The sequence below is a fragment of the Physeter macrocephalus genome, chromosome 19 (assembly GCF_002837175.3).
Source record: "Physeter macrocephalus isolate SW-GA chromosome 19, ASM283717v5, whole genome shotgun sequence".
NCBI classification, from domain to species: domain Eukaryota; kingdom Metazoa; phylum Chordata; class Mammalia; order Artiodactyla; family Physeteridae; genus Physeter; species Physeter macrocephalus.
The window spans coordinates 38,033,808-38,060,018 of NC_041232.1; the positions used below are offsets into that span (position 1 = coordinate 38,033,808).

General features: G+C 41.0%; 1 protein-coding gene across 3 annotated transcripts in view; it reads left to right on the top strand.

Annotated features, from left to right (window-relative positions):
- TTC39C (tetratricopeptide repeat domain 39C) overlaps window positions 1-26,211 on the top strand; it is a 114,390-nt gene that overhangs the window by 74,651 nt on the left and 13,528 nt on the right. For all 3 annotated transcript variants that reach the window (XM_055080666.1, XM_007127213.4, XM_028480705.2), the window contains exons 7-8: window positions 21,661-21,754; window positions 24,117-24,224. In XM_055080666.1, coding sequence (XP_054936641.1) covers window positions 21,661-21,754; window positions 24,117-24,224 — 202 coding nt within the window. The remainder of the gene's footprint in view (window positions 1-21,660; window positions 21,755-24,116; window positions 24,225-26,211) is intronic.

Genomic DNA, 26,211 nt, shown 5'->3' on the forward strand with positions numbered 1-26,211 from the left:
TATTTGTTCTCCCAAAACTCAATTTGGCATGATTTTAGTTTGTCCACAAGTCATCTCTACTAGGGACGGAGTGAATGCTAACAGTGAGTGGTCACTCATTGTCATTGGGATGATTCTAGAAATGAGGAAGCCACAACACCATCAAAGGATTCTTATAAGCATGGTTTGGGGAGGTACGTAGTGACCATGATAGCTCTCAGCAGACGTTCAGTCTCTTTCATGGTAGATCTTTGGAATCTGAGTGCCGGTGGTAGTTGTTAGAACTCCTTTGTCATGGAGCAGCTTGCTTACCCAACTGATACTTGGTTGTTTTTTTTTTTTTTTTTTAACATCTTTATTGGAGTATAATTGCTTTACAATGGTGTGTTAGTTTCTGCTTTACAACAAAGTGAATCAGTTATACATATACATATGTTCCCATATCTCTTCCCTCTTGTGTCTCCCTCCCTCCCACCCTCCCTATCCCACCCCCCCCATCCCACCCCTCTAGGTGGTCACAAAGCACCCAGCTGATCTCCCTGTGCTATGTGGCTGCTTCCCACTAGCTATTTTACATTTGGTAGTGTATATATGTCCATGCTTGGTTTTAAGAAAAAAAGACTGAAAGACCTGTTACTGCTCCTGATTGGTGAGCTGTAGCCTGAGGGTCAAGTGAAGTGTGACAGTTGTTTCTGTTTGGCTCTTCCCAAAGTCTTAGAGGATAACAGAATTTTAGGGCTAACTTGAGATATTATTGGCATTATCTTCACGGTGCCTGGACACTGGCATTTCATTAATCTTCCCAGGTGAGCATGTAGGAAGGTATCAGATGGTGGCATCCTTCATTTGCTGATGAAGAATTGCTCAGAGAGGCTGTGACATGGGTCTTGTCAAAGGCTTTTTGTAAGGCCTCTAAGCTCCCAACTCAGTTTATGAAAACACACAGGGCTTAGTTGACGAATTTGTTTACAGAAAACCTTTTTGCTCTTCAGTGAGCATTTAGGTCAGAGAGGGGGTGCCTTGAGATCTTTTTATCGACAGGCTCCAGGGAACATGGTCTGGGGCTCTAATTTTGACAGGTGCATCACATGACACGGACTTAACTTTGCAGATTCTGAGTCACTGAAGAAGCTATTTGAACAGCTGCTTTCATGTAAGCTTGCCCTCATACAGGGTGACTAGCTCAACACGGGCTGGTTAGTGTTCACTTTCCTTGTTATTTTCGAGTCATGTGCAGGTGCCCACTTTCTCTTTTAGTGTCATGAACAGCTTTTTACATACTTTGCCCTTCATTGTTTGGGACAGTTTGGAATCCGTAGGGGAGGGTGGTCTTTAACACATCCACCCCTGTCCTGCCACTTGCATAACCCTTGTGGCCGTGTCTTCGTTGTTCCTTGGTGTTGTGGCCTGACTTGACATAGCAGTGAAGTTCTATGCCGTCGGTGGTACACGGGGTCCTTGTGCACCTCAGGACGCCAAGCTTCTCTGCTCTTTGGGAGTCTTGGCCAGACTGCAGGAAGAGTTTTCCCTCTTTACCACCTTTGCTTCTCCCCACTGCGTGTCTGAAGTACCCCCACCTCTGGCCCTCTCCACCCTCTTGTCTTACCCTCCTTACCTGTCCTGTCTCTGTTGACTTTTCCCATGTGACTTAGCATGTTGCTGTGAGGAATACATGGGTTCACACAGCACTTAGCATGTGATAAACGCTATCCAAGTAGTGGTGTGATGGTTGTTGTTATTCTTACTGAGTGCTTAAGCCTGGGAAGTAGTGTTACCAAATTTGCTCTCTTTTTAGGAGAAAGAACTTGTTTTGGTGTTGAGAGTTGTCAGGAGAGCTAGGCTTGTGATGGGTAAGATGCGTGTGTGTAGCTAGAGGGGCTTTAGCTACTGTACAGTACCCATGTTTACTTTTCCCTGAATTTCCATAATGCACACAGATGTTAGGAAAGTTGACCCAAGGGTTATATAGCAACCTCCATTTTAAAATATGAATTGATAATTATAATTTTGAATTTTATATTTATTTTCATCCCATTAAACCTACAGTAGTGGTGGTAGTTAGTCCATTAACATACAAGTGATTAATGAATATTTTTCTTGATTATTTAAAAGTATTAGGGACAAGTCTACATTTTAATAAACTTTTTAATTCTCTCTAGTCCTCTTTTTTTCTCTAAACAATACAGATTTGCACAACTCCCCTCTCCTCCCATTTTAAGTCTATTTAGTATATAATATACAGATACACATGCTTGGTTTTGTGTGTATACATAGTTTCATATACATACTTTGTATGGTGTGACTAGTTATAAAACTAATTTTTAATATTAGTCTACTTATCTGTCTCTAAACGCTCAAATATTTGAATGAATGACAGTTGATGGACATATTCTAATGAGGTTACTTTATGCACTTTGGGAACTCTTATTTTGAAACTGTCTTCCTAGCTTGGACCCATACTTTCTGAATATCCTGCATGGTGGCATCAAAAAACCGCACATTTGCTTCTCAGGAGCAGAAGTGGGCCCAGCACAAGACCTGGCCCTCAGTGTGTGTTTGTCAAATGAACAGATGAGTCTGTTGGCAGGAAGTCCATTGATCAGTGTGAGTGGTGGCGTTTCTTTAAGAGAGGAAGCTGGTTATCAAGGACTGTCTACTTTTCTTGGTGGCACCTAAACCTGTTTCTGCTACCGATGCAGAAGAAGATGGTGCAAGAATGTCTTGACATTTGGTGTAAGAGGATGGCCTCCTAAGGAGGGTACTGAATCAGATATTGAAATTCTGATAGGCTGGCTAAAGAAGTGTGACTCTAAAGAAATGAATTAAATAAATTTACAGGAAGTAAAAAGGAACTGGATATCGATGATGAGGTCTGTGCTTATTGCTGGAGTGGCGAGGTGAGAAGGCTGAGCCCTCTGTGCTCCCTGAGCTCAGCCTGGTGGACCCTGTGCTGTAACAGCTCTCACAGTTACAGCAGAGACAGCCCTACTTCACGAGGACCAAGTGAGAGTGTGCACAAGGCCTTGAGGCCACACTGAGGGAGTCCTAGTGAACTTTACCGTGTGTGTGTGTGTGTGTGTGTGTGTGTGTGTGGCCTTTTCATACCATCTTTCTCGTCTTCAAAGCTGCCTTGTTGGTTCTCTCTGATAAATGCCACCTTCTCCCTGCACAGTCTGCTCTGGTTTGTACTTCTCCCCCCAGTCCTTGCTTCTGAGCAGGGTGTGTGATAGGATGTGGTTTCTTTTCCCCGTGAATAATGTCAGCAGGGATGGCTTTGATGGTTGACCTTTACTTTGTCACCCTGGTGTTCCATCTCCTTACTTTTTTTTTTTTTTGAGGTGATTTTTTAAAAAATTTATTTTTATTTTTGGCTGCGTTGGGTCAGGCTTTAGTTGCGGTGAGCAGGGGCTACTCTTTGTTTTGGTGCGCAGGCTTCTCATTGCAGTGGCTTCTCTTGTTGCGGAGCACGGGCTCTAGGTGCACGGGCGTTCAGTAGTTGTGGCTCGCAGGCTCAGTAGTTGTGGCGCATGGGCTTAGTTGCCCCACGACATGTGGGATCTTCCCGGACCAGGGCTCGAACCCGTGTCCCCTGCATTGGCCGGCGGATTCTCAACCACTGCGCCACCAGGGAAGTCCCAACCATCTCCTTACTTTCTGTTACCTGCACGGTTCTGTGTGAAAGGCCTTTACGCTTTGACCCCAGTGTGTGTGTGTTCTGGCTCTGGATCTTCCTCCCACTCATCATTTCAGGCTGTAATCCTTTCTCTCTGGACTTTCAGTGATGCAATTACATTTTTCATTGGTGCTCCCCACAGTAAGCAGGAGGTCTGTATTGCGTTTTAGCTCCTCAGTTCATGGTTGTGGCAGGGACAGAAAGGTGAAGGTTGATCCCCTTGGTGATTAGTTTATCAGACAGAGACAAGAAGCAGGAGGCCTGCGAGGGTCAGGGAGAGTAGGGGCCAGCACAGAAATGCCAAACCCAGGGAGGCCTGTGCCCATGCACCCATCTCGGGGGCATATTGATTAATCAGAGCTGTTGGGTGGCAGCGTTTCTCTGCATCTGTTGACGAGCAAGCCTGCCTCTTGTATCTGAACAGCATGCTTTGCCAGCATGAGGTAATGTTGTTATTTATAGGATCAGGAAGAAGGCAATGCAGGAAGAGAAATAATTCCCTGAAGTTCTGTTAATTGTAGTCTTCTCTTCCGACCTATGTGGTTCTCTTTATTACTTCAGGCACCAGGAAAAATAGGGTTACCATTTATTCTCAGAAGGACACAAAATAAGAGATTGGCTTAATATGGTGTAGGAGAGGTGGAGGATATATTTGTCTTCACTTTCTGTTGTGATAAATCCATACCGTGTGGTTTAATGACTCTGTTCACTGAAATGAGATGATGATAACCCAAATTGCTAATAGGTTAAATACATTTCCTATTCTTTTAACTCTATCTTTACAAGTTGTTGGGTTGAAAAGCAAGTAGAAGGTTAACATTGATTTATATCCCTAAGCTCACTAAATGTGCATAAGAGAATGAGTTTTCCCTTGCCTACATTAACCCTGGTCCTAAGGGTAGGGGTTAAATGCATGATCTATTGTTAGGTGTCCTTGACAGTAATACTGCTAAACCGATTCCGCTACTCAGTGACATTAATGCTGAATCACATGTGAGTAACTGGGTTGTCACAGCATGTCCTTCTGCATGCTACAGGTGACAAGGCGGGGCCTCTCTTTTTAAAACACATACATAATACTTTATTGTAAGATGTTAAGCAACTTCATAAAAATAACCCAGCAATAATTAAATTCTAAGCTGTTTTGTTTCAAGTTGTTTTGTGATCTTTAATATACACATATTAGACTTTAGGCACTTTTGCTTACAAATCTAATGTTTGCATGTTTTAACATAGTTTTTGTAAACAACTGGTATGGAAACTATTTAGATTTCCATTGTGTTACTAATTTGATATTTCCCATTGTTGGGATATTGGGATATTTAACAGTTGTTTCCCTATGATCTCCCAGTATTTCCCCGTGATAGAAAGTACTGCAATAAATATCTTAGCGTATTTTTCCCCTTTATTTTCTTGAATCACTTCCTTTGGCTATAGCTCCCGTGGTGTCATTATTAGAATCAAAGAGTATGAACAGCTCTGTAGCTTTTGCTAAATGACAAGAGATGATACTCAAGAAATAGTGAGCCAGAGTATAATCATTCATTATTTTGTACATGGTATTAGCAGCAGTGTCTCACTGCATAGTTTTATTTTTTTATTTCCATGATGATACAAATTAAAGCAGTTTAAAGATAGTTCTTAGACATTACCAGTAAGACCTCTCGTGTTTATGTATCAGAACACTCAATATTGTTAAGATGGCAGTACTCCCTTGATTGTGTTATAGATTCAGTGCAATCCCTATCAAAATCACAGCTTGCTTTTTTGCAGAAATGTACAAACTGATACTAAACTCAAGGAGCCCAGAATAGGTGAAACAATCTTGAAAAGGAGGAACAAAGTTGGAAGATATATAATTCATAATCTCAAAACTTACTACAAAGTAATCAAGGCAGTGTGGTACTGGCATAAGAATAGACATAAAGATCAATGAAGTCAAGAAATAAACCTTTACATCCACAGATCAATTGACTTTTGACAAGGGCACCAAGACAGATCGATGGGCAAAGAATAGTCTTTTCAACAAATGGTTTTGGGACGACTGAATACCCACATGCAAAAGAATGAAGTTGAACCCTTACCCAAGGAGCCCAGAATAGGTGAAACAATCTTGAAAAGGAGGAACAAAGTTGGAAGATATATAATTCATAATCTCAAAACTTACTACAAAGTAATCAAGGCAGTGTGGTACTGGCATAAGAATAGACATAAAGATCAATGAAGTCAAGAAATAAACCTTTACATCCACAGATCAATTGACTTTTGACAAGGGCACCAAGACAGATCGATGGGCAAAGAATAGTCTTTTCAACAAATGGTTTTGGGACGACTGAATACCCACATGCAAAAGAACGAAGTTGGACCCTTGCCTCACACCATGTATAAGAATTAATGCAAAATGGGTCATTGACCCTAAATGTAAGAGCTAAAACTATAAAACTCTTGGGTTAGGCAATGCTTTCTTAGACATGATGTCAAAGGTGCAATGACAGAAGAAAAAATAAGTAAATTGAACTACATTAGATTCTTGAATAACATGAGTTTGAACCGAGCAGGTTCACTTATATGCAGATTTTTTTAAAAATAGTAAATACCACGGTACTTACACCATCCACAATTGATTAAGTCATGGACATGGAGGCACCACTATAAATCATGTTCCGATTTTCAACTGTGTGGAGGGTTGGTGCTCCTATCTCCCACATTGTTCAAGGGTCAACTTCAACATTACATCAAAAACACTTTTGTGCTGCAAAAAGTACCATCAAGAAGTGAAAAAACGGGACTTCCCTGGTGGTCCGGTGGCTAAGACTCCACGCTCCCAATGCAGGGGGCCCGGGTTTGGTCCCAGTTAAAAAATAGGCAAAGGATTTGAAGAGACATTTCTCCAAAGAATATATGCAATAAGCACATGAAAAGATGTTTAACATCGTAAGTCATTATGAAGAAATGCGAATCACAACCAAGTGAGGGGACTTCTGTGTGCCACAACTACTGAGGCTGTGCCCTAGAGCCCACGAGCCACAACTACGGAAGCCCGCGTGCCGAGAGCCCGTGCTCTGCAACAAGAGAAGCCAGCACAATGAGAAGCCCGTATACCGCAATGAAGAGTAGTCCCCGCTCGCCGCAACTAGAGAAAGCCCGTGCACAGCAACGAAGACCCAATGCAGCCAAAAATAAATAAATAAATTAAAAAAAAAATTAGATGCTATTTCACATCCACCAGAGTAGCTATAATAAAGACCACCCAATAACAAGTGTAGACAAGCATGTGGAGAAATTAAACCCTCATTCATTGCTGGTGGGAAAGTAGAATAGCGTAGACACTTTGGAACACAGTTTGGTGGTTCCTCAAAATGTTAAACATAGATTGATTATATGACCCAGAAGTTCCACTCGAGAGATGAAAACACATGTCCATATTATTCATAATGGCGAAGAAGCGGAAACCACTCAAATGTCCATTGGCTGATGAAGGATAAAAAAATGTGTATCCATACAATGGAATAATGTTTAGCAATGAAAAGGAATGAAGTACTGATACATGCTACAGCATGGATGAACCTTGAAAACATGTTAAGTGAAAAAAGCCAGTCACAAAAGAACATATATTGTGTGATTTTATTTATGTGAAGTCTCCAGAGTATGCGAATCTACAGAGGCAGAGAATAGCTTATTGCTTACTTGTGGATGGTGAGGGAGAGTATGGAGTAACTGTTAATAGGTATAGGGTTTCTTTTGGGGGTGATGAAAATACTCTAAGATTGTAGTAATTGTTGTGCTACTCTGTGAATATACTAAAAACCACACATACTTTAAGTGTGTGGATTTTATGATATTTGAATTATATCTCAGAGATGTTTCCAAAACGTGTTGCTGAGGGTGTGTATTTTCTATATGAATATATATTCTCTTTTTCTTTGGATATAAACTGTTGATCCAATCAAGTTTGACTTTTGAGTAAGAAATATTTTTCTCATGTATTTGCCCAAATTCTATTGTATAATGTAATCATAAGTTATGTTTATCATATATTTCCCCTCTTCTGTTACTGTCATTTTTGAGAACTGTCTTTACATTTTATTATGAGTGGTCCGGTGGCTAAGACTCCACGCTCCCAATGCAGGGGGCCCGGGTTTGGTCCCAGTTAAAAAATAGGCAAAGGATTTGAAGAGACATTTCTCCAAAGAATATATGCAATAAGCACATGAAAAGATGTTTAACATCGTAAGTCATTATGAAGAAATGCGAATCACAACCAAGTGAGGGGACTTCTGTGTGCCACAACTACTGAGGCTGTGCCCTAGAGCCCACGAGCCACAACTACGGAAGCCCGCGTGCCGAGAGCCCGTGCTCTGCAACAAGAGAAGCCACCACAATGAGAAGCCCGTATACCGCAATGAAGAGTAGTCCCCGCTCGCCGCAACTAGAGAAAGCCCGTGCACAGCAACGAAGACCCAATGCAGCCAAAAATAAATAAATAAATTAAAAAAAAAATTAGATGCTATTTCACATCCACCAGAGTAGCTATAATAAAGACCACCCAATAACAAGTGTAGACAAGCATGTGGAGAAATTAAACCCTCATTCATTGCTGGTGGGAAAGTAGAATAGCGTAGACACTTTGGAACACAGTTTGGTGGTTCCTCAAAATGTTAAACATAGATTGATTATATGACCCAGAAGTTCCACTCGAGAGATGAAAACACATGTCCATATTATTCATAATGGCGAAGAAGCGGAAACCACTCAAATGTCCATTGGCTGATGAAGGATAAAAAAATGTGTATCCATACAATGGAATAATGTTTAGCAATGAAAAGGAATGAAGTACTGATACATGCTACAGCATGGATGAACCTTGAAAACATGTTAAGTGAAAAAAGCCAGTCACAAAAGAACATATATTGTGTGATTTTATTTATGTGAAGTCTCCAGAGTATGCGAATCTACAGAGGCAGAGAATAGCTTATTGCTTACTTGTGGATGGTGAGGGAGAGTATGGAGTAACTGTTAATAGGTATAGGGTTTCTTTTGGGGGTGATGAAAATACTCTAAGATTGTAGTAATTGTTGTGCTACTCTGTGAATATACTAAAAACCACACATACTTTAAGTGTGTGGATTTTATGATATTTGAATTATATCTCAGAGATGTTTCCAAAACGTGTTGCTGAGGGTGTGTATTTTCTATATGAATATATATTCTCTTTTTCTTTGGATATAAACTGTTGATCCAATCAAGTTTGACTTTTGAGTAAGAAATATTTTTCTCATGTATTTGCCCAAATTCTATTGTATAATGTAATCATAAGTTATGTTTATCATATATTTCCCCTCTTCTGTTACTGTCATTTTTGAGAACTGTCTTTACATTTTATTATGAAAATTTGAACATTCAAACATACACAGTTTTTAATAGATTTCATTTTTTATCTTCTCAAACTGGGACACATAGACTATTTGTTTTCTTCAGATTGTAAAATGATGTTTTAAGAACTCTTATATTCTCATACCTCTTTGCGTGTGGAGATGGGTATGGTTTAATTCTGATACCTGTTGGATTCAGGAATAGTAACATTAATTTAAGGGTATTTCTCTTCCTGTTATTGAACTAAATCCTTAAGATAGATGCAATCTGTTTTTGAAATATCTTTATTTTCCTTTTATAGATGTTTTAAAATGAATATTACATGGTTTTGACAATTGTGATTTTATGTCTTAAATATAATAAATAAATCACTGTTGCCTTTAAAAATATATATTATTTAGTATTTTTATCCACTTGTTTCTCACATAATACTCAGCTTTCAGTTTGTCAGGTTCTGTATATTATAGGGGAATTTTAATTGATATTTATAATTCTTATTCATTTCTGAGAATATCTCTTCATTTAGTCATGTCACTCTATCTCTCATTACTTTATAATTTTTTTTTTACCTGCATCTGTCCTGTCATATGTATAGTAAACGTGGGTTCAGATAAAATAAGTATGTGCATGTGTACATAGTTATTTTGGATTAAGGAGGAACTAGAATTCAGGCCTTCTCTCTCAACCCAGTTCTCTTTTTAGCTTTTATTTGCTGATAAGTTACATATATATATACATTCTAAATTCTAAATGTAATATTATATATGTGCAATAAACCATATATGTAACTTACCAGCAAATAACACATTTAAATATTAGTATAAATGTAAATATAAATGTTCAGGAGGGCTTATTGGGCTTTAGAAATAAACCTGATATTTTTTAAAAATGAGTTGATTAGTGGAATTTTTTTTTTCTACATTTTGGAGAAGCAAGTCACTTAAGGTAATTAAACATTTGAATGTATTTTTTGGTTAGTCATTGTTAAGTACCCTTTTGAAATTAATTCTTTAATAATTTCTCTTATTTCTTCAAGAATCTTAATTTAAGACATCTACTTACTGTTATATTCATCTTAGTTTTATATTTTACTTTTTCTCATTTCCACTTTTAAACATATGATGACTATTTCCAGACATGTAAATGTGGTATTACTTTTTATTATTTGTGGTATTTTTATAAATTTGTGTTTTCTTAATTTTATGATTAGGCTTTAGATTATCATATGGGCTTTTATAGAGAGAGATTGATTTTTTTATCAATGCATTTTCTACTTCCGTTTTCTTTCTAGTTTTTCTTAATTTAGCTTGTTTTATAGTTCATTTTCTTAATACTTTATAGTATTTGTCTTATTAGCATAGTGAAGTATTAGTATTCTTGTTTAAGGATTCGATTGTATTCCTTGAAATTCAGCTTGCATTTCATTGGTTAACTGAGAGTGTTTGGGGGGCTGTGATATTGTGATATAATAAGATACAGATCATGACTAAGTGGCTCAGCTCTGGAGGCCGACTGCCCAGGCTGAGTCCTGGCTCCTCTACTTTGGCTGAGTGACCTTGGACGAGATGCTTAATCTCTTTAAGCCTCACTTCCCTCCTTGTCAAGGTGGGCCCCTGGTTGGTACCTTGGGCGTAGTTTCCCTGTTGAGATTTAGGGAGGTGCTAATCTGGGAGGCACGTGCTGTCCTGGGACTCTGAGCATGGGTCCTTGTTGGTGTAATGACATGACCACAGCCCTGCTGGGGCTGCTGCTGGGGCTGATGCGTTAACAGCCACAGGGACAGAGCTCATGCCCTGGGGGAGATCAGGACCACGTGGCAGGCAGGCATGTAAGCAGATGCAGATGTGGCCAGGCTTTGAGAACATAAAAACAGGCCTATGGGAAGGGAAAGCATGGTGTGGCTCACCCATGGTGCAACCCTCGCAGCTGGAAAAGATGACCCAGGAGTTGGAGGTATTTGGGTTGGCTCTTGAAGAGTCTGTAGGAGTTTGCAGGTGAGAGGTGGGAGCATGGGGGATGAGCTTGCATTCAAGCCCAGATCCAAGAAAAGGCCAGATAATGGGGAGATACAAGCTCATTGGGGCTGGAGCATTTGGTGGAGAGAGGTGGGTGGAGTAGAGGTGACCCCAGAAGCAACAAATGATTTTGTTTCTCAATCCCAACCTCCCTTCTCATAGAGGACTTTCTTGTTCATATTTAATTGTGTATATGAAGCACGCATGTTGTTTTCCTTTGCTCTCAGGGTTGTGTTTATTGTTCTTGTTTGTTTCCATTTCTGCTTGCTTATTCAGGGGTAGATTTTTCCTTAATGTTTGATTGAAAAGATGATCACTGTATTTTACTTGTCTGCCATTTTGAACATGGGTTCACATATCCACACATGTAGTGTTTCATGTCTTCCTCACTCTTCTGAGGACAGTAAGTGTACAGCAAACTCCCATTGCTGGGTGGCACAGAGCTAGTTTTAGGAAATAGTGTTCCCTACTTTTACCTACCCCTGTCCAGAGCTCATCTGTGAAATTCTATATTTTCTCATAGTATCATATTGAACTTTTCTGTTTTTCTTTATGATTTTGGACTCTCAATGTGTGGGCACATTGGTTTCCTAAATCTGTGCGTTTCTTTGTTTCGTGTACTAGTCCTAATTTCTCTGTGGCTTCTTACAGAGGACTTGTTAGCTATGGGAGTTTGTTGTCATACTGCTTCAGACCTTCAGGTCTGGGCGCGTAGCATTGTAGAAGGAGCACTGGACTAAAAGTGTGAAGATTTGGTGTTGGCTGTTTCGTGAAGAGTGAAAACCCTCTCTGCTTCCACATGGTCACTCACACGTCAGTTTGGAAGAGCAGTGAGACCTCAGTTAAGCCAGTCTTCTCTGGCTCTCGTTCTTTATCTGGAAAATCAGGGGGGTTGGAATACATCAGTGTTTTTCTGAAACATCTTACCGGGAGCACTGATTTGATGGGCTAGTTAGTACATGTTCCATGAAAAGAGGTTCCATGTCATTTAAATCAGGATATCCTGGGGCTTCTCGGAGACTTTAGTTTTGCATCACGAGGGAGATAGAGTCTGCAAGTATGCTGTGTTTACCCAGGTTAATTGGCCAGGAAAATTCTTTTTCATACTGTAGCCTGTGAGACTTAGAAGCATTCGGTAGAACACACTTGAGAAACACTAGGCTACTTGATTTTTAAGATTTCTTCCAGCATACAAATTGCATGGTTCTGTGAATATACTAAAAGCCACTGAATTGTACACTTTAAAAGGAAAGAATTTTCTCAAAGCTTTTCTAAAAACTTTTTCATGGATCTTGAATCTTCAGAACTGTAACTACCTGGCATTATTTCTTCTGTTTACAATTTGTCTTTAATTCCTCTTTGGAAAAACCCACAAACCAGCTTGCCCATTTGACTTCCTTCACAGAGGATGTCATTCAGTTCTAGGAAAACTTTTCAAAGTCACTTTCCTGATTATGGCCTCTATTTGTTTCTCTCATAAAAGTCTGTATGGATATTAATCCTCTCCATCTATTTTCCAGGTTTATCTGTTTATCTTGAATTGCTGTCTTATTTTGAGTAGCGTGACTCTTTGTAGACTCGTTTTTCTGTATTTCTGTAGTCTTTGTTTTTCTGAGTTAATTCTGTGCATTATCGTTTTCACTGTATAAAATTCTTTGATAGTGCCTTTAACATAAACATATTTCTTTTAAATTTGCTGCTTATCTTTCATAAATTTCTTCTCTGCAGTTTTAAAAGGCACCATAGTGTAGCTCAGCTCAAAATGGGCTCTTCCAATTCCTGGCTGGCTGAGCTTTCTGAGCCTGTGTCCTTGTGTGTAAAAAGAGGACAGTGCCTTCCCTGTCAGCCTTAAATAATGTAACATGGATACAGCTAAGTGCTGACTAAGCACATGGTGCTTGGTCAGGGCTTTTCCTATTTAGACAGAATCTTGTCTTGGTTGTAAATTCAGTATAAAGCACTTTCCATCACAAATTTTTGTCAAAATCGTGTGCCTAACTGTTGAGAGAGCAAGGAAATTCTGCAGCTGGTGCATTATTCTGTTTGGTTACATAACTCATTTTCCAAGGGGGTTGCTGTCCATTTGTGTGGAGGTGCTGAAAACATTACTACTCTATTCCATTATTTGTGTGTAATCAGAGATTTGTAGCCTGTTATGGAAAAGGCCTTCTGGGGGGATGCCAAGAGAACTAGAAAAAGCTTGTGTCCCAAAATGAACTTATAATCTAATTATGAAGTTAGCAGTGTAAATGCATGGAAAGGTAATTGTACAAGACAGGAACAAGGGCCAGATGAATGGCTGGTGGTTGTGGGTAGCTGACCACCACCAGCTCCCATCACGCCCACCCTGTCCCCTTTATTACCACCCACCTCGTGTCTGCCCAGAGATGATGTGTGTGTGTGTGTGTGTGTGTGTGTGTGTGTAGTGAATGAACACTGGTCTCTTGCTCTTTCCACCTAATTGTGCTGTAATGTTTGTTCTATTTCTCTAGCTCCTGGGTTTTTGTCAGAATGGGAGCAGCCCATATATTTATGGCATTTTGAAAAGTTTTCCTTAATTATGCAGAATTCATAGAGTCAGTGTTTATAGTAGTAGTAAAAGCTCCATCATCCCCCATCAAGGACTGTGCGGTCATAACTCTAAAACCAAAACATTAAGGGAAAGATTGATAGAATTGATCATACATTGATCAAAAGATTGGTAGAATTGACCCCCAAATAACTTATATATTATAAAAAAATGATAAAGTTAAAAAAAAATAAAGCTAGGAAACAAATGATTAAGTGTTGGCATCCTTAATTTTGAATGAGCTCTTGCAAAATTAGAACATATTAAAAGGGTAAATATAAACATACAAAAATAAAAATAGTCAAAGCACCTAAACAGACAAGCTATAAAATAAGACATACAAATGGCCGCTATCATATGAACCTCAGGATACAATCAAGGAGATGCAAATTAAAACAACACTGAAAAATGATTGGCTAGTATTAAAAACATAGTGTGTTGGAAAAAGTTTAGGGAAATGGGCCTTTTATAAACCGTTGGCACATGTGTAAAATTGGTAAAACCTCTGGGGCAGGTAGTCTAGTATTTATACACATTACTATACAATATAACTTAGGAAATAACTGATGCACCACATATGTGAGTGCCCGCACACAGACAGAGACTAAACCTGCCCACCTTCATCACTGGTAAGAAAAACTCCAGGGGTGGGTGTTGAGCTGGGTGGGTACTGTGATTTACCTGGCTTAGCTAGGGTACTCATACTCTCTCTGAGACCAGAAAATTCTTCCGAGAAGCCAGGACCCTTTCCATTCCCACCACATACGTGAGGGTGGAGAGGGGGCGAATGGCTCCCTGAAGAGAGGGTGCCTCTGACAGTTAGTTGGTGTATTCGCTTCCTAGGGCTGCCATAACAACAGAAATGGATTTTCTCACAGTCCTGAGGTTGGAAGTCCAAGCTCAAGGTGGGCAGGGTTGATTTCTTCCGGGGCCTCTCTCCTTGGCTCGTGGGCGGCCCGCCTTCTCCCTCTGTCTTCACATGGTGTTTCCTCTGTATGCACACACGTCTGTCCTCATCTCCTTTTCTTGTATAAGGACACCAGTCATATTGGATTTGGGCCTGCCCTAAAGACTTCATTTTAATATGATTACCTCTTTAAAGACCTTATCTCCAAATACAGTTGCATTCTGAGATCCTGGGGGTTTGGATTTCAACATATGAATTTTGGGGAGGGATACAGTTCAACCCATAACAGCAGCGCCAGTGAGTGTCTCCTCCCAGGCACTTGGGGTTTTCCTCTTTCTTTTCACATAGATGTCACTGGTACCCTGGTAGCCTCCAAATATATTACCCGGCAGGTTCTCCCAGAGGTCCCAGAACAGAAAGACTCACAGGCCAAATTAGAATGGGCTTGAATCACATAGCTTACTAAATCAATGTAAAACATAGCCAGGAGCAAGGGGGAAAAGGTAGCATGGGTTAACACTCTTAGGATCGGGTGCAAGTGGGGTGGAAGGGCCATGCTTCCTGGGTCCTGGGTACACGATGTGCAGTGTCCTGCTTCACTCCGCACATCAGCCTTCCTCACTGACAGGAGAAGGGGGTACAAGGAGAGAAGGGCCCATAGGTGCGAGTTGCCCTGGACTGGTGACACACTTGATCAGAAACCCACAGGGATGAGTACACTTGGCCACAGCTAATTAAGTGGATAGACGGACCATCATGGGTTTTGTTGGTGTTTCTTGGGCAGAGGACACATGGTGCCAGGATGGGCGTCAACAATGGGGGGTCAGATTTAAGACCTCATGGATAGTCAGTTCTCATGTATAGTTAGTATCCTGTTCAGTATGTTTTGTGTATTTGGTCTTTTGAGTATGAGATATCTCTTCGCCCTTTCATTCTTCTAACACACACACACACACACACACACACACACACACACACACACGCTCCACTTGCTAAGTACTTATTGTATTAACACATCTCGAGAATTCTGCCTGCGTCTGACAAACTCTTTGCTGACCAGTTACTTAAAACATCTCGAGAGAATGTGCCTATGTTTCCCAAGCTTACTTGTCTAACAGAATGGAAAATTCTCTAAAGCCAATGCACGTCAGCGCCATCCACACAGGCAGAGCCTTCCCCAGCAGCCGGGTCCACAGGAACATGTTTGCAGTGGCGAACATCCTTCAGTTTGCCACTGCCCGGTGCGCTCAGCTCTGGAGTTTAACCCGCAGAATTAGGCGATACCAGCATCATTTGAATACCAGCAGACTGGCTCTGAGCTGAGACCTTTTTGTTTGTGAGTTAGTGATGTCATTCAATGTGAAATGCAACTTGGAGATGGTACAGAAGGAAACTGCTTGCTTGGGAAGCGGAGTCTTGGCATTTTAGATTCAGGCAAGTCTGGAACTTGGTGTCCCTTTGGCACTAGAGTCTGGGCCAGGCCCCTGAAAGAACTTGGCTTTGTTTCCATGTTCACTTTTTTTTTTTTTGCAGCCCTAGAAGTGGAACCTTTTGCTAGGTAGCTGAATTGAGGGAATCCTCTTGGCTTGGTATTGCTAGTGAAAATCTTTGAGTAAAACAGAATGTAACATTAGTAACCCCAAGATTACGGTGCTAACTCTGAAAAATATTCATACTTACTGTGTCTTCATATTTGTACATTGAGATCTTTACTTTCTAAAGACCTTAAAAATATATTAATGTGGAAATAGCTTCAGAATAACTTAATCTTTTTAAATTGGGTTGAAAGTGTTGCCCATGGTCTGTCCATCCCTTTGTATTCTGTGTTTCATTTTCCTTTGTTCCGTCTCTCCAGGCAAGATCACACACTTGTATATTTGTGGTAGAATCTTAACTCAAACAGCTCCTAATTATACCTGCTAGATAAAATATGGAATTTCTCTAGTTTTTTTTTTTTAAACCTCTACGTGACCACAAGCAGAATTATAAAGACAACTTACATTTTCTAAAGGACTGCAGGGAATTCCCTGGTGGTCCAGTGGTTAGGACTCAGTGCTTTCAGTGCCGTGGGCCTGGGTTTGATCCCTGGTCGGGGAACAAAAATCCTATAACCTGTGTGGCCAAAAAAAAAAAAAAAAAAGGACTGAAGAGGATGAAGCAAACAAAACACAGTATAATAAGAAAAAAATTAACTGTCAAGGGAACAAAAACAAGTTAAATTAATATAAAAAATATTAGTTACCTAAATCCATTTATGTTTACCATATTGCTATATAAAAGATAACTCTCAGATCAGGATGAAAAAGACAAATCCAACAAACTAAATAAATATACAAGCTAACTAAAAAAATTTAAATCGTGATACAAATGTAAAAGAGTAGACAAAATATATCAGGCATACATAAATTTAAAAAATGACAGCAATGATAATTTAAGAATTGAGGGTAAAATGTATTAAATGGAACAAAGCTGGTTTAAAACTTTATGGTACTTGACAATTAAACTGTAACAGTCATAAAATTGTATATTCCTAAGAAATAGCATTTTTTTCTTAAACATAATAAGAAATTTGCAGAAACACAATTATGAGAAACTGACAACTCTTTCATTCTTAAAACTATTTTATAATAAAATAGTCTCTGAGTTTTCTGCTCAGTTTTGCAATAATCCTAATACTGCTCTAAAAAGTAAACATTACTAATTAAAAACAAATCTGGAATTTCTCCCAGGGTTCTGAAATAATTTGTGAGAAGCTGAATTGCTACTTACTGCAAGTCTTGGTCCTAAAAGTTAGAAACCAATATTGTGATTTATTTCCCAGTGCTATTAACAGGAGACAAGGTACCTATAGACAGTACCTATTTTTTAAAGACAATGTACCTTTCCTGAGAGCATTTTATTCACATGAATTCATTTATTTCAGCATCCCTGAGAGTATAAACAAAAATTACTTGCTAAGGTCCAGAATCGTGTAGGTTATGAAGCTGGCGCTGAAATCTGGTACTATTGACCCGTATGCAACATTCTTCATTATACTGTGTGCCCATTAAAAGAAAAAAATTATATTACAGTAATTTAAACAAATGAATTATTCAGTTGGAAGGTATGGCTTTAGAGTGAACTATTTATTTACGTAGTTCCAGAGCATAGAGAATATGAAAATAATTTCTGCCAGTCTGCAAGTTCTGGCATTATTCTGACACCAAAACTTACAGAGGAGAGCACTAAACAAACTCCACTTCATTCTGAACGTAGAAATTCTAAATAAATATTAGCAAATCAAATCCAGCAACGTATTTTTAAATGCCATATTACAAGCTAGTAGGGCCTATTCCAAAAAGGCACTCGTGGTTCAGCCTCAGGAACTGTATCCGTTATCCCCTGCATTAAGGGAGTCATTGATAAAACTATTCAGTCCTATCAATAGATGCCCAAATGGCATTTAATGAAATGCACTACCCAACCCAGATTTTAAAAAACCAAACAAACTATTAGCAAATTAGAAAGGAAATCTATTTGGTAAAAATGGGCATCTACTAAAAACATGCAGCAAACTGTATTTAATGGTGCAACATTAAAACATCCTCTTTTTCATATTTTTTTATATACTATATAATAACATATACACATCCTTTGTATTAGAATAAACCAAGGATACGCGCTATGCTTGCTTAATATTCAGTATTTTAACTGGAGGTCCTACCCAATTACAATTGTCTATTGTAAATGAAGAGACAGCACTGTCGTTACTTGTAAATGGTTTGAATATCTCCCTGGAAAATCCAAGAGAAAAAGAGATTAAGAATTATAAAAATTCCTGAGTATAATAATGTGACATGTACAAAATCAACTTGCAAAAATCCACAGGTTTCCTACATACCAGCAACATTCACTTGGAGAATAAAATGGAGAAAAAAAATCCCTTTTGCAGTTGCCAAAAGTGTTACAAAATGCCTAAGAATACACCTATCAAGAAGTCCCGAGTAACTGGAAAAACACACAGTATCCCTGTAGTGACAGTGCTGTAGCTGTAAGTCCTGCTGATTTTAATTTGGCAGTAAATATGCTCCATTTAATTTGGCAAAGATTCATGCTTTTATTCTTCATGGCTTCCTCTGGAGGCAGATAAAGCTTGCCAACATTTTTTTTCTCCTTTTACCAGCAAGGAAACTGAGGCTTCAAGTAGTTTTTGTGACACAGTGTATCAGTGCACAATTCATGAGACAAAAGCCTGCATAGTAATAATTCTTGGTTTCATACTAATCCATTTTCTATATTTTCTTCAGGGTATGTGTATTTCTTTAAAAATTAAACTGGGAATCTAGTATCAAATTGAGGATAACCCTCCTTTCTCTGCTGGGTTGTGGATGTTTTAATTTGTAACCATAAAGACTCCCACAGGTCATTTTTATTCTGATTTGTTTTGGTGAAAAGGGAACTATATTTCCACTATTTTAATGGCTGTTCATTGTACTTCCTTAATGAGGGATCAGACTAGGAGTAGAATTAATTTTGGAGTTATGCTTGCTCCTGGGGTGATGCCATTAAGCTCCATAAGTGGTCTCAGTACTTTCCATTTCTATTCAAGTGCTTGTAACACAAAGAGCCCGGGACTTTCTTCACAGTTTCATCTTTAAGGGAGTATACTGTTCTAGTTTCCCAAGGCTGTTGTAACAAATTACCGCAAAGTTTATGGCTTAAAACAACAGAAATTTATTCTCTCACAATTCTGGAATCCAGAAGTCCAAAATCAGTTTCTCTGGGCCCAAATCAAGGTGGTCAGCAGGGCAGCGCTCCCTCCGAAGTCTCTAGGGAAAGTCCATTCCTTGCCTCTGGTGGCTGCCTGCATTCCTGGGCTTGTGGCCCCATCACTCCAGTCTCTAACTCCATCCTCTCACATTGCTTTCTCTGCTTGTGTCAACCCTCTCTCTGCTTCCCTCTTGTAGGGATACTTGTTGATCGCATTTGGCACCCCCTGGATAATCCAGAAACTCTCCCTCATTTCCAGATTCTTAACTTAATCACACTTGCATCCCTCTCCCTGAAGAAAGCATGCAGTTGGAGCAGAATTTGGATACTAGTCAATTGCTAGTTCCCTGACCCTGACTGAGCACTTACCATTGTTGAACGTCAGTTTCTTCATCCGAAAATGGAAACTAATACATACCTATCTCAGAGTTTTTGAAAGGGTTAAGAGAAATAACAGTGATTCAAGTATTATTTGGCTTCTTTTTTTTTCTTCTCTTGCATTCAGAGCTTAGTTTTGACTCATCTTGGCGGCTTCAGAGTCCACTTCCATCCTGGGCACCCAGTAGTTGCCTGATAAATGTTCATCGGGTAGTTTTCTATCCTCTGAAGGGCGGCGTGGCATTGCACTGCCATGCACTGAACCCCAGCTGGGATCAGCTTGGTAGTGATGACGCATCTGGAAATATCCTGGGGGTGATCGTTGAATGCCATTAACTTGGGAAACGGGGGAGGTGCATGCAAAAGCAGAATCCCTAACCCTGTGGTTTCTGTGCAAATAGGCTAAATTGAGCGCATGTGTGATGCAGGGAAAGAAGTATTGATCCAGAAAGGGGAAAGTTAGAAATGGGGGTAATGAGTGTCCAGATCTCTCTACACACACACTTGCTTTTCCTAAGAGATTGATTGACGTTTTACCTTTGGTATCTTGGCTGTGTGCTCACAATCAGTGTAAATGTCTGACTTCAGAGCTGGGGACCTGTTTCATTCCTGTGAGGTTCCCTTCAGCTAGGTGTTGAGCTAATTGAGAACAGGAATTAGTGATACAATGATGTGTATCTTCCGTGGCTACCTTCCGTATCTTCCGAGCGCTCGTGGGTGGTGATACGGGGTTGAACGCTACAGTCTGAACCTTGCCGACAGCAGAGTGAAGTGTTACTGTGGGGCACGAACAGTTACTGGTCCAGCCATGGCCGTGGTTACTGAGTCATTTGGCTTCCAGTGTTCCTGAGTCACAGACTGTCCTGCCGATCTCCTTGCTGACTCATCTGTGCCCTGTGTGGAGTCCTGGGGCCTCCTGCAGGGAACATGGTGGGTCTGGCCTCAAGGAAGCCAGAAGCCCCTCTTCTAAGACCCTTCATGCCCCAACCTGGCTGCTCTGGGGGAGAAGAGGCAGCTGGGGGCCTTGGAAAGGGAGTCTCCTGGGAGCAACAGGGCGAAGCACACAGGGAAGCACAGAGAGGAGGGCTGGGTGTAGGGCGGGAAGAGAGGCACCTGCTGGCACCTGCGGGAGGGAGAAAGGAGCGCTCCTGGGCATGTGTCAGCGAGGGCAGGCTGTGTCGCGTCCTTGGGATTTAGGATTTATATTATTACAGATGCGTGATACTTAACGCTTGTCGTTGCTGTATTTACGGTTTAGTTTACCTCCCTTTTATCCTGATGGTGCCTTTTAGGTGCGCTTACCAGGTGCTTGTGGCATCAGATCAGCAGACTTTGAAAGAGATCTTTCGTGGAAGAAAACACTAAATGTATTTAACCAGGAAAAGGTGGGACAGGCATTTGAGAGTCTGTTGGGGTTCTGGACAGTGCTAGATGAATGCAAAAGTCGGAAGTGTAATCTGGATCCTCAGAGCATTTCTGAAGTGTTGGGAGAAGAGAGGTGATGACCAGAAGCATTCGGAGAACAGCACCGAGTTGTGTGGTAGAGCGTGAGGGGGTCCCGGAACGGGGCGAGGCTGAGGCTGGGCTAATGGACTGGCCCTGGGCGGTACTGACTGCCCGTCTCTCTGGGCCCGGTGGGTGTATGCAGGAGGAGGAGATGCAGTCCCTCTCCTGTCGAACTTACCTGTACCAAGGAGCCAGATCAGCAAATCACTGTATTGATAATACACCAAGTTCTAGTGCACGTGTGCACAGAGACCGCTGTGGGAGAGGGTGGTGTGAGCCGAGCCCTCACTGGTGGGTCCTTCTGACTGAACAGAAGGAGAAGTGATCTGTGCTCTGTTCAGCTCACAACCATGTGAGGGAAAAAGGGGGCGTTTTCCCAGAAATCTTTAAATCACTCCCTTCTATACTGCTTCATCTGCTTAACTACCAAGGGAAAGGATGCTTTTGAATTAGGATGCTCGTAATGTTAATGACAGATCTTAGCCAGTAACTGTTTTCATTTTTTCCTTAGTGTCAAATCAACAGTGCCTTGACTTCCTTCCATACTGCTCTGGAACTTGCAGTAGACCAGAGAGAAATCCAACATGTGTGTCTGTATGAAATTGGTAAGTATCGAATGTCTGTCCAGTCCCTTGTCATTGAAATAGTATTAATGCAATAGCTCATGTCCAGCTGAGTGTCCAGCTTCTTGTCCTGCAGTGTTAACGCATTCCTGTGCCCGTTTTCATTGTTAATGCTGTTCAGTTTGTGTCTTTGTGAAATGCCTGCCGCCTTGTGTAATAATAGGACTTTGTTACCATAGCGCAAGTAGTGGTACTTGATGAATTCTCATTACTTCTTTCTAATATTTTGCTCCTTATAACATTTAGATAATAGGATGATAGGTAAAATTAAATTAATTGAGTAAAAACCATTTGTGAATATTTTATTGGACTGGATATTAGAATTCAGAACTGTTTTCTTTTCCCTCCCACCAATGTTTACCTGAGAAGAAAAATACGGCTTAGGAGAAAATTGGGCACATAGATTCCAATTCCAGCTCTTCTGCCAACTAACTTGGAGACCTCACCCTCGTAGCAGCCTCTGGAGCTCAGGCGCCTGCCCTCGGAGCAGCTGTGTAATTAAGATGAAATTAGCCGGATGAGCATCAGGCAGGGTGCCTGGCACATAGTTTAGCTGCTTCCTCCTGCTTCTCCCTTCCTGGAGAGGAATCTATAGACAGACTTGGAGGCATTTGTTTGCCACTTGCTTGCCTGCTGTAGACATAATTGTCTTCCTGAATCTTGTTTTAAAGAAGAGTGCAAACTAAAAGATTGAGAACTGCCCAATGAACAGTGTTACGTTTTAAACGCCTGTTATAGTTTAGGGAGTGGAGATGAGGTATGATCCAGTGGGAGATGAGGTATGATCCAGTGGGAGATGTATTTTTCTGTAAACTCTGCCGGAGCTCTGGTTAGTAGCCATAATGTGGAATGGAATGTGAAACACATTATCAGTGTGATGTTTTGAGTAAGACCAGGCCTCTCTGATTTCACAACCGATGAAACAGTATAGGACTTGAATGGAAGGAACTAGCTTCGATGTCCTTTCATTTCTCTTGTTTAGGACACTGTTATCTTTTTTCTTCTAGTTTGATTGAGACACTGTTGACACGTAACGTTGTATTTAAGGTGTACAACATGAAGATTTGATACCTGTATATATTGTGAAATGATTATGGTGGCCTTTTTGTGTATGTGCACCGTTTCCGGGTCTGTGGCAGGGTAGAATGTCAGAGCGGAAGGAAGCTTGGAAATATCGAAACCCAGAACTAAGGGCGTCGGAAGGTTAATCAGGGTTGGGGTGGGGGGCAAGTGGGAATAGCAGAGTCAGGACTTGGCCTCCTTATTCAGCTGTGGTGCTGCCTCCCACCTCTGTTGCAGCGTTTAATTCAAATCTTATCCTGATGTCCATTTTAGGATGGAAAGAATTAGCCCCAATTTTTACTCTAAAATATGTCAACTTCATATCATATCCCACAGAATTTGACACTGAATTTTCTGGAAGTGTGGCTCCCCCTCATCCCTCTAGTTCAAATGGTAGGTCTTAGGCGACACGACTGCTTCGTGGTGCAGCGGATAACAGAAATTTTTTATGGAGGCAAATCGTGGACAGGAGAGAGCAATGGCCTTCCACCCTTCGTTCTTCCCTCTTATTAGCCGTGTGACCTTGAGCAAGTCACGAAGCCTCTTCATGCCTTAGGCTTTCTCCTTGGTCAGGCGAGGACACCATCAGCCACCTTTCCAAGACTGCACTAGGATTAAAGGAGAACTACATCAGGTGCCTGCCTGACACACAACGGGATGGCTCCGTGGATGGGAGATACTGTTACTAACAACGAGGGATAAAATTCCTTGCTTCCTCATTGCTGCTGCCCCCCGCACCCCAGGATGCCAGCCTAACAGTGTTTTGCTCTGGGAGAGGTGGGGTCCTTTCTCTGCCCCTGCAGAGGGAAGGGTGGCAAGTACTTAATTTCTCACTGGCTTCCTCTCCACTTCTCAGAACAGGTTGCTAATTGACTGTGATCATAAATGCACAGGTGAGCGTGTGAGGCTTTTCGAGATGGTCACTGTGGATGTAATCTACTGGCATCGCTTCTTTCTCTGCGCCGGTGCCTGCTTTTGGGAGAGAAGAGCCACTGTGCTTGGTTTGATCTCCAGCTGGGGGAGGCGAATTGGACGGTTTCCGTAGAAATTTTTACTTTCCTCCCTTCTATACTGCTTCATTGGTTGTGAAATCAGAGATGCCTTGTCTACTCAAAACATCATATTGAAAATATTTACGAGGGAAAAGATACTTAGGAAGTTTTCAGGCTGTTTACGTGGAGCCCTCACAGAGAAAGTCAGCAGAGTAAGGCATTTGTAACGTACAGATGGGCTGTAAAGCATATTACTTTAGGGTCCCGTACTAGAAATATCTCTTTCACAGGTTGGTGCAGCATGATAGAGCTGAATTTCAAGGATGCATTTGACTCCTTTGAGAGGCTAAAAAACGAGTCCCGGTGGTCCCAGTGCTATTACGCCTATTTAACCGCAGGTGAGTAGACCACGGTCTGCACGGCCACAGCGCGCCCTTCTTTGTCTCAGATTAGCTGACCTGCGTTGGCGGGTGGGAGAGTGATGGCAGAGGATGCAGAAGTTGTGTTCTTCACAGTTTCCGACAGCATGTGTTGTCTTGGGCTACAAGTAAATAGCAGCTGAAGAGCAGCTCTCCCCAGCCCATCTGAACAGCGGGGCAGTTTGGTGCTACATGCCCTGCCCCTCCCCACGTCCCCTCAGGGCTGGGTTGGTCACATGCTGGGTCCTGGAAATGCTTATTGTGAGCTTTTCGTTTTTGTCCTGAACAGCCTCAACTTACCCTTACCCCTCTCCTTTATTTTCTCAAATCTATTTTTGATTTATTAGGAATTTAAAGAATTTAACATATCTTTTAAATCACGTTAATGTCTTTGTTTGGATTGTTAGTGCCTTCGTTACAGAGTTGCACGGATTTTGAGTAGTACTGTTCCAACCTTGTTTTACTTATTAACCCTATTATAATTACAGTGTGATTTTGCAGAACACAAGGTAATTCAACACTGCATGTCATTATAGCAGAAACAACTGTAATGTCTGATAGGCATATCAGTGTGTATTGCCTTTTTACCCTTAAATGAAGAGATAAAGACATGCTGCCACCTGGTGGACAAAATAGCTGTCTGTGTCCTGAGCTACAATACATGAAGTGCTGTTGTGATGCAGAATGGTCCAGGTGGAGATTGAAGAGACCCAGGTAGTTGTACATTTTCTGCCTCTAACAATGAGCTCTCGTTACACACCCATATAAGTAATTCTTTTACTTAAAATTTAAGGCTAATCCAAACATTATTTTCAATGTCTTCTTATTTCTCTGAATATTTGGATTTAACAAAACGTCTCCTGTCATTCCATCCCCTTAACTGGTCTCTTTAAAATAAGATAGAATTAGAAGATGGTGACCAATGTGTCCGTCCTGGATGTTCTGAAACTACAGTCCATGAGCGGTTAGGATGGAAGGCCCTTATACTCACAGGCCTTCCTGCAAGCCCCGCAGGTATTAATCCGTTTTCGTATGGCTCTTATAGCTGATGGTTGACTAGGATTATTTTCAGTATGCTGCTTAGGATACTTTAAGGGTTGGTTTAGAGAACTCACAGACATCTCGGATGAAAGTAGCAGGCTTGGTGTGCGCAGCACGTGAATGAACGCAAACAGAGAGGCTGCAGCACCCCCCAGCGGTCGTTAGGGTGTAATGGGGCCACGTAGTCACTGTGGGCAACTGTTTCTTTTTAATCGTTGTTGAGCAAAGAACATGAAGAAATAATGGTACGGTGAGGTGTATAGAGGAGCATCTATTCTCCAGATATTGGAAATCCCAGGATCATACCAGTTGTAGCAGATGATAAAGCGTGAAAGACTCTAGGCGCCACCTCTCCACGGGGGCTTCGTGCAGATGATGTGTGAGGACCTCCACCTAAAGAGTACGCGGGGAGGGGAGGGAAGGTCACTCTGTCAAGCTCTCAGAGAAGGCTCCGTGCAGGAGCTGTCATTTGAGTTGGCCTGAAGGACAGGTACGTGTTACAGGCAGCGTCGGAGAAGATGGGCATTCAGCGACCAGAAACACTGCCACTCGGGGGCTTAGTTCCTTGTGCTATTTCTTTTTTAATATTCATCTGTGTTTTTTTGTGGGAACATTTAAGTTTTACTCTCTTGGCAAATTTCAATTTTACGATACAGTATGATCACATATAGTCACCATGTTATACGTTAGATTTTCAGACCTTATTCATCTTATGGCTGAGAGGTTTTTTTTATTACGGTAAAATACACATAAAATCTATTTTAACCATTAAAAAAATTTTTTTTTGGCCGCACCGCGCAGCTTACAGGATCTTAATTTCCCAACCGGGGATGGAACCCAGGCCCCCAGCAGAGAAAGCCCAGAATCCTAACCACTGGACCACCAGGGAAGTCCCTATTTTTTTTTTTTTTTTTTTTGTGGTATG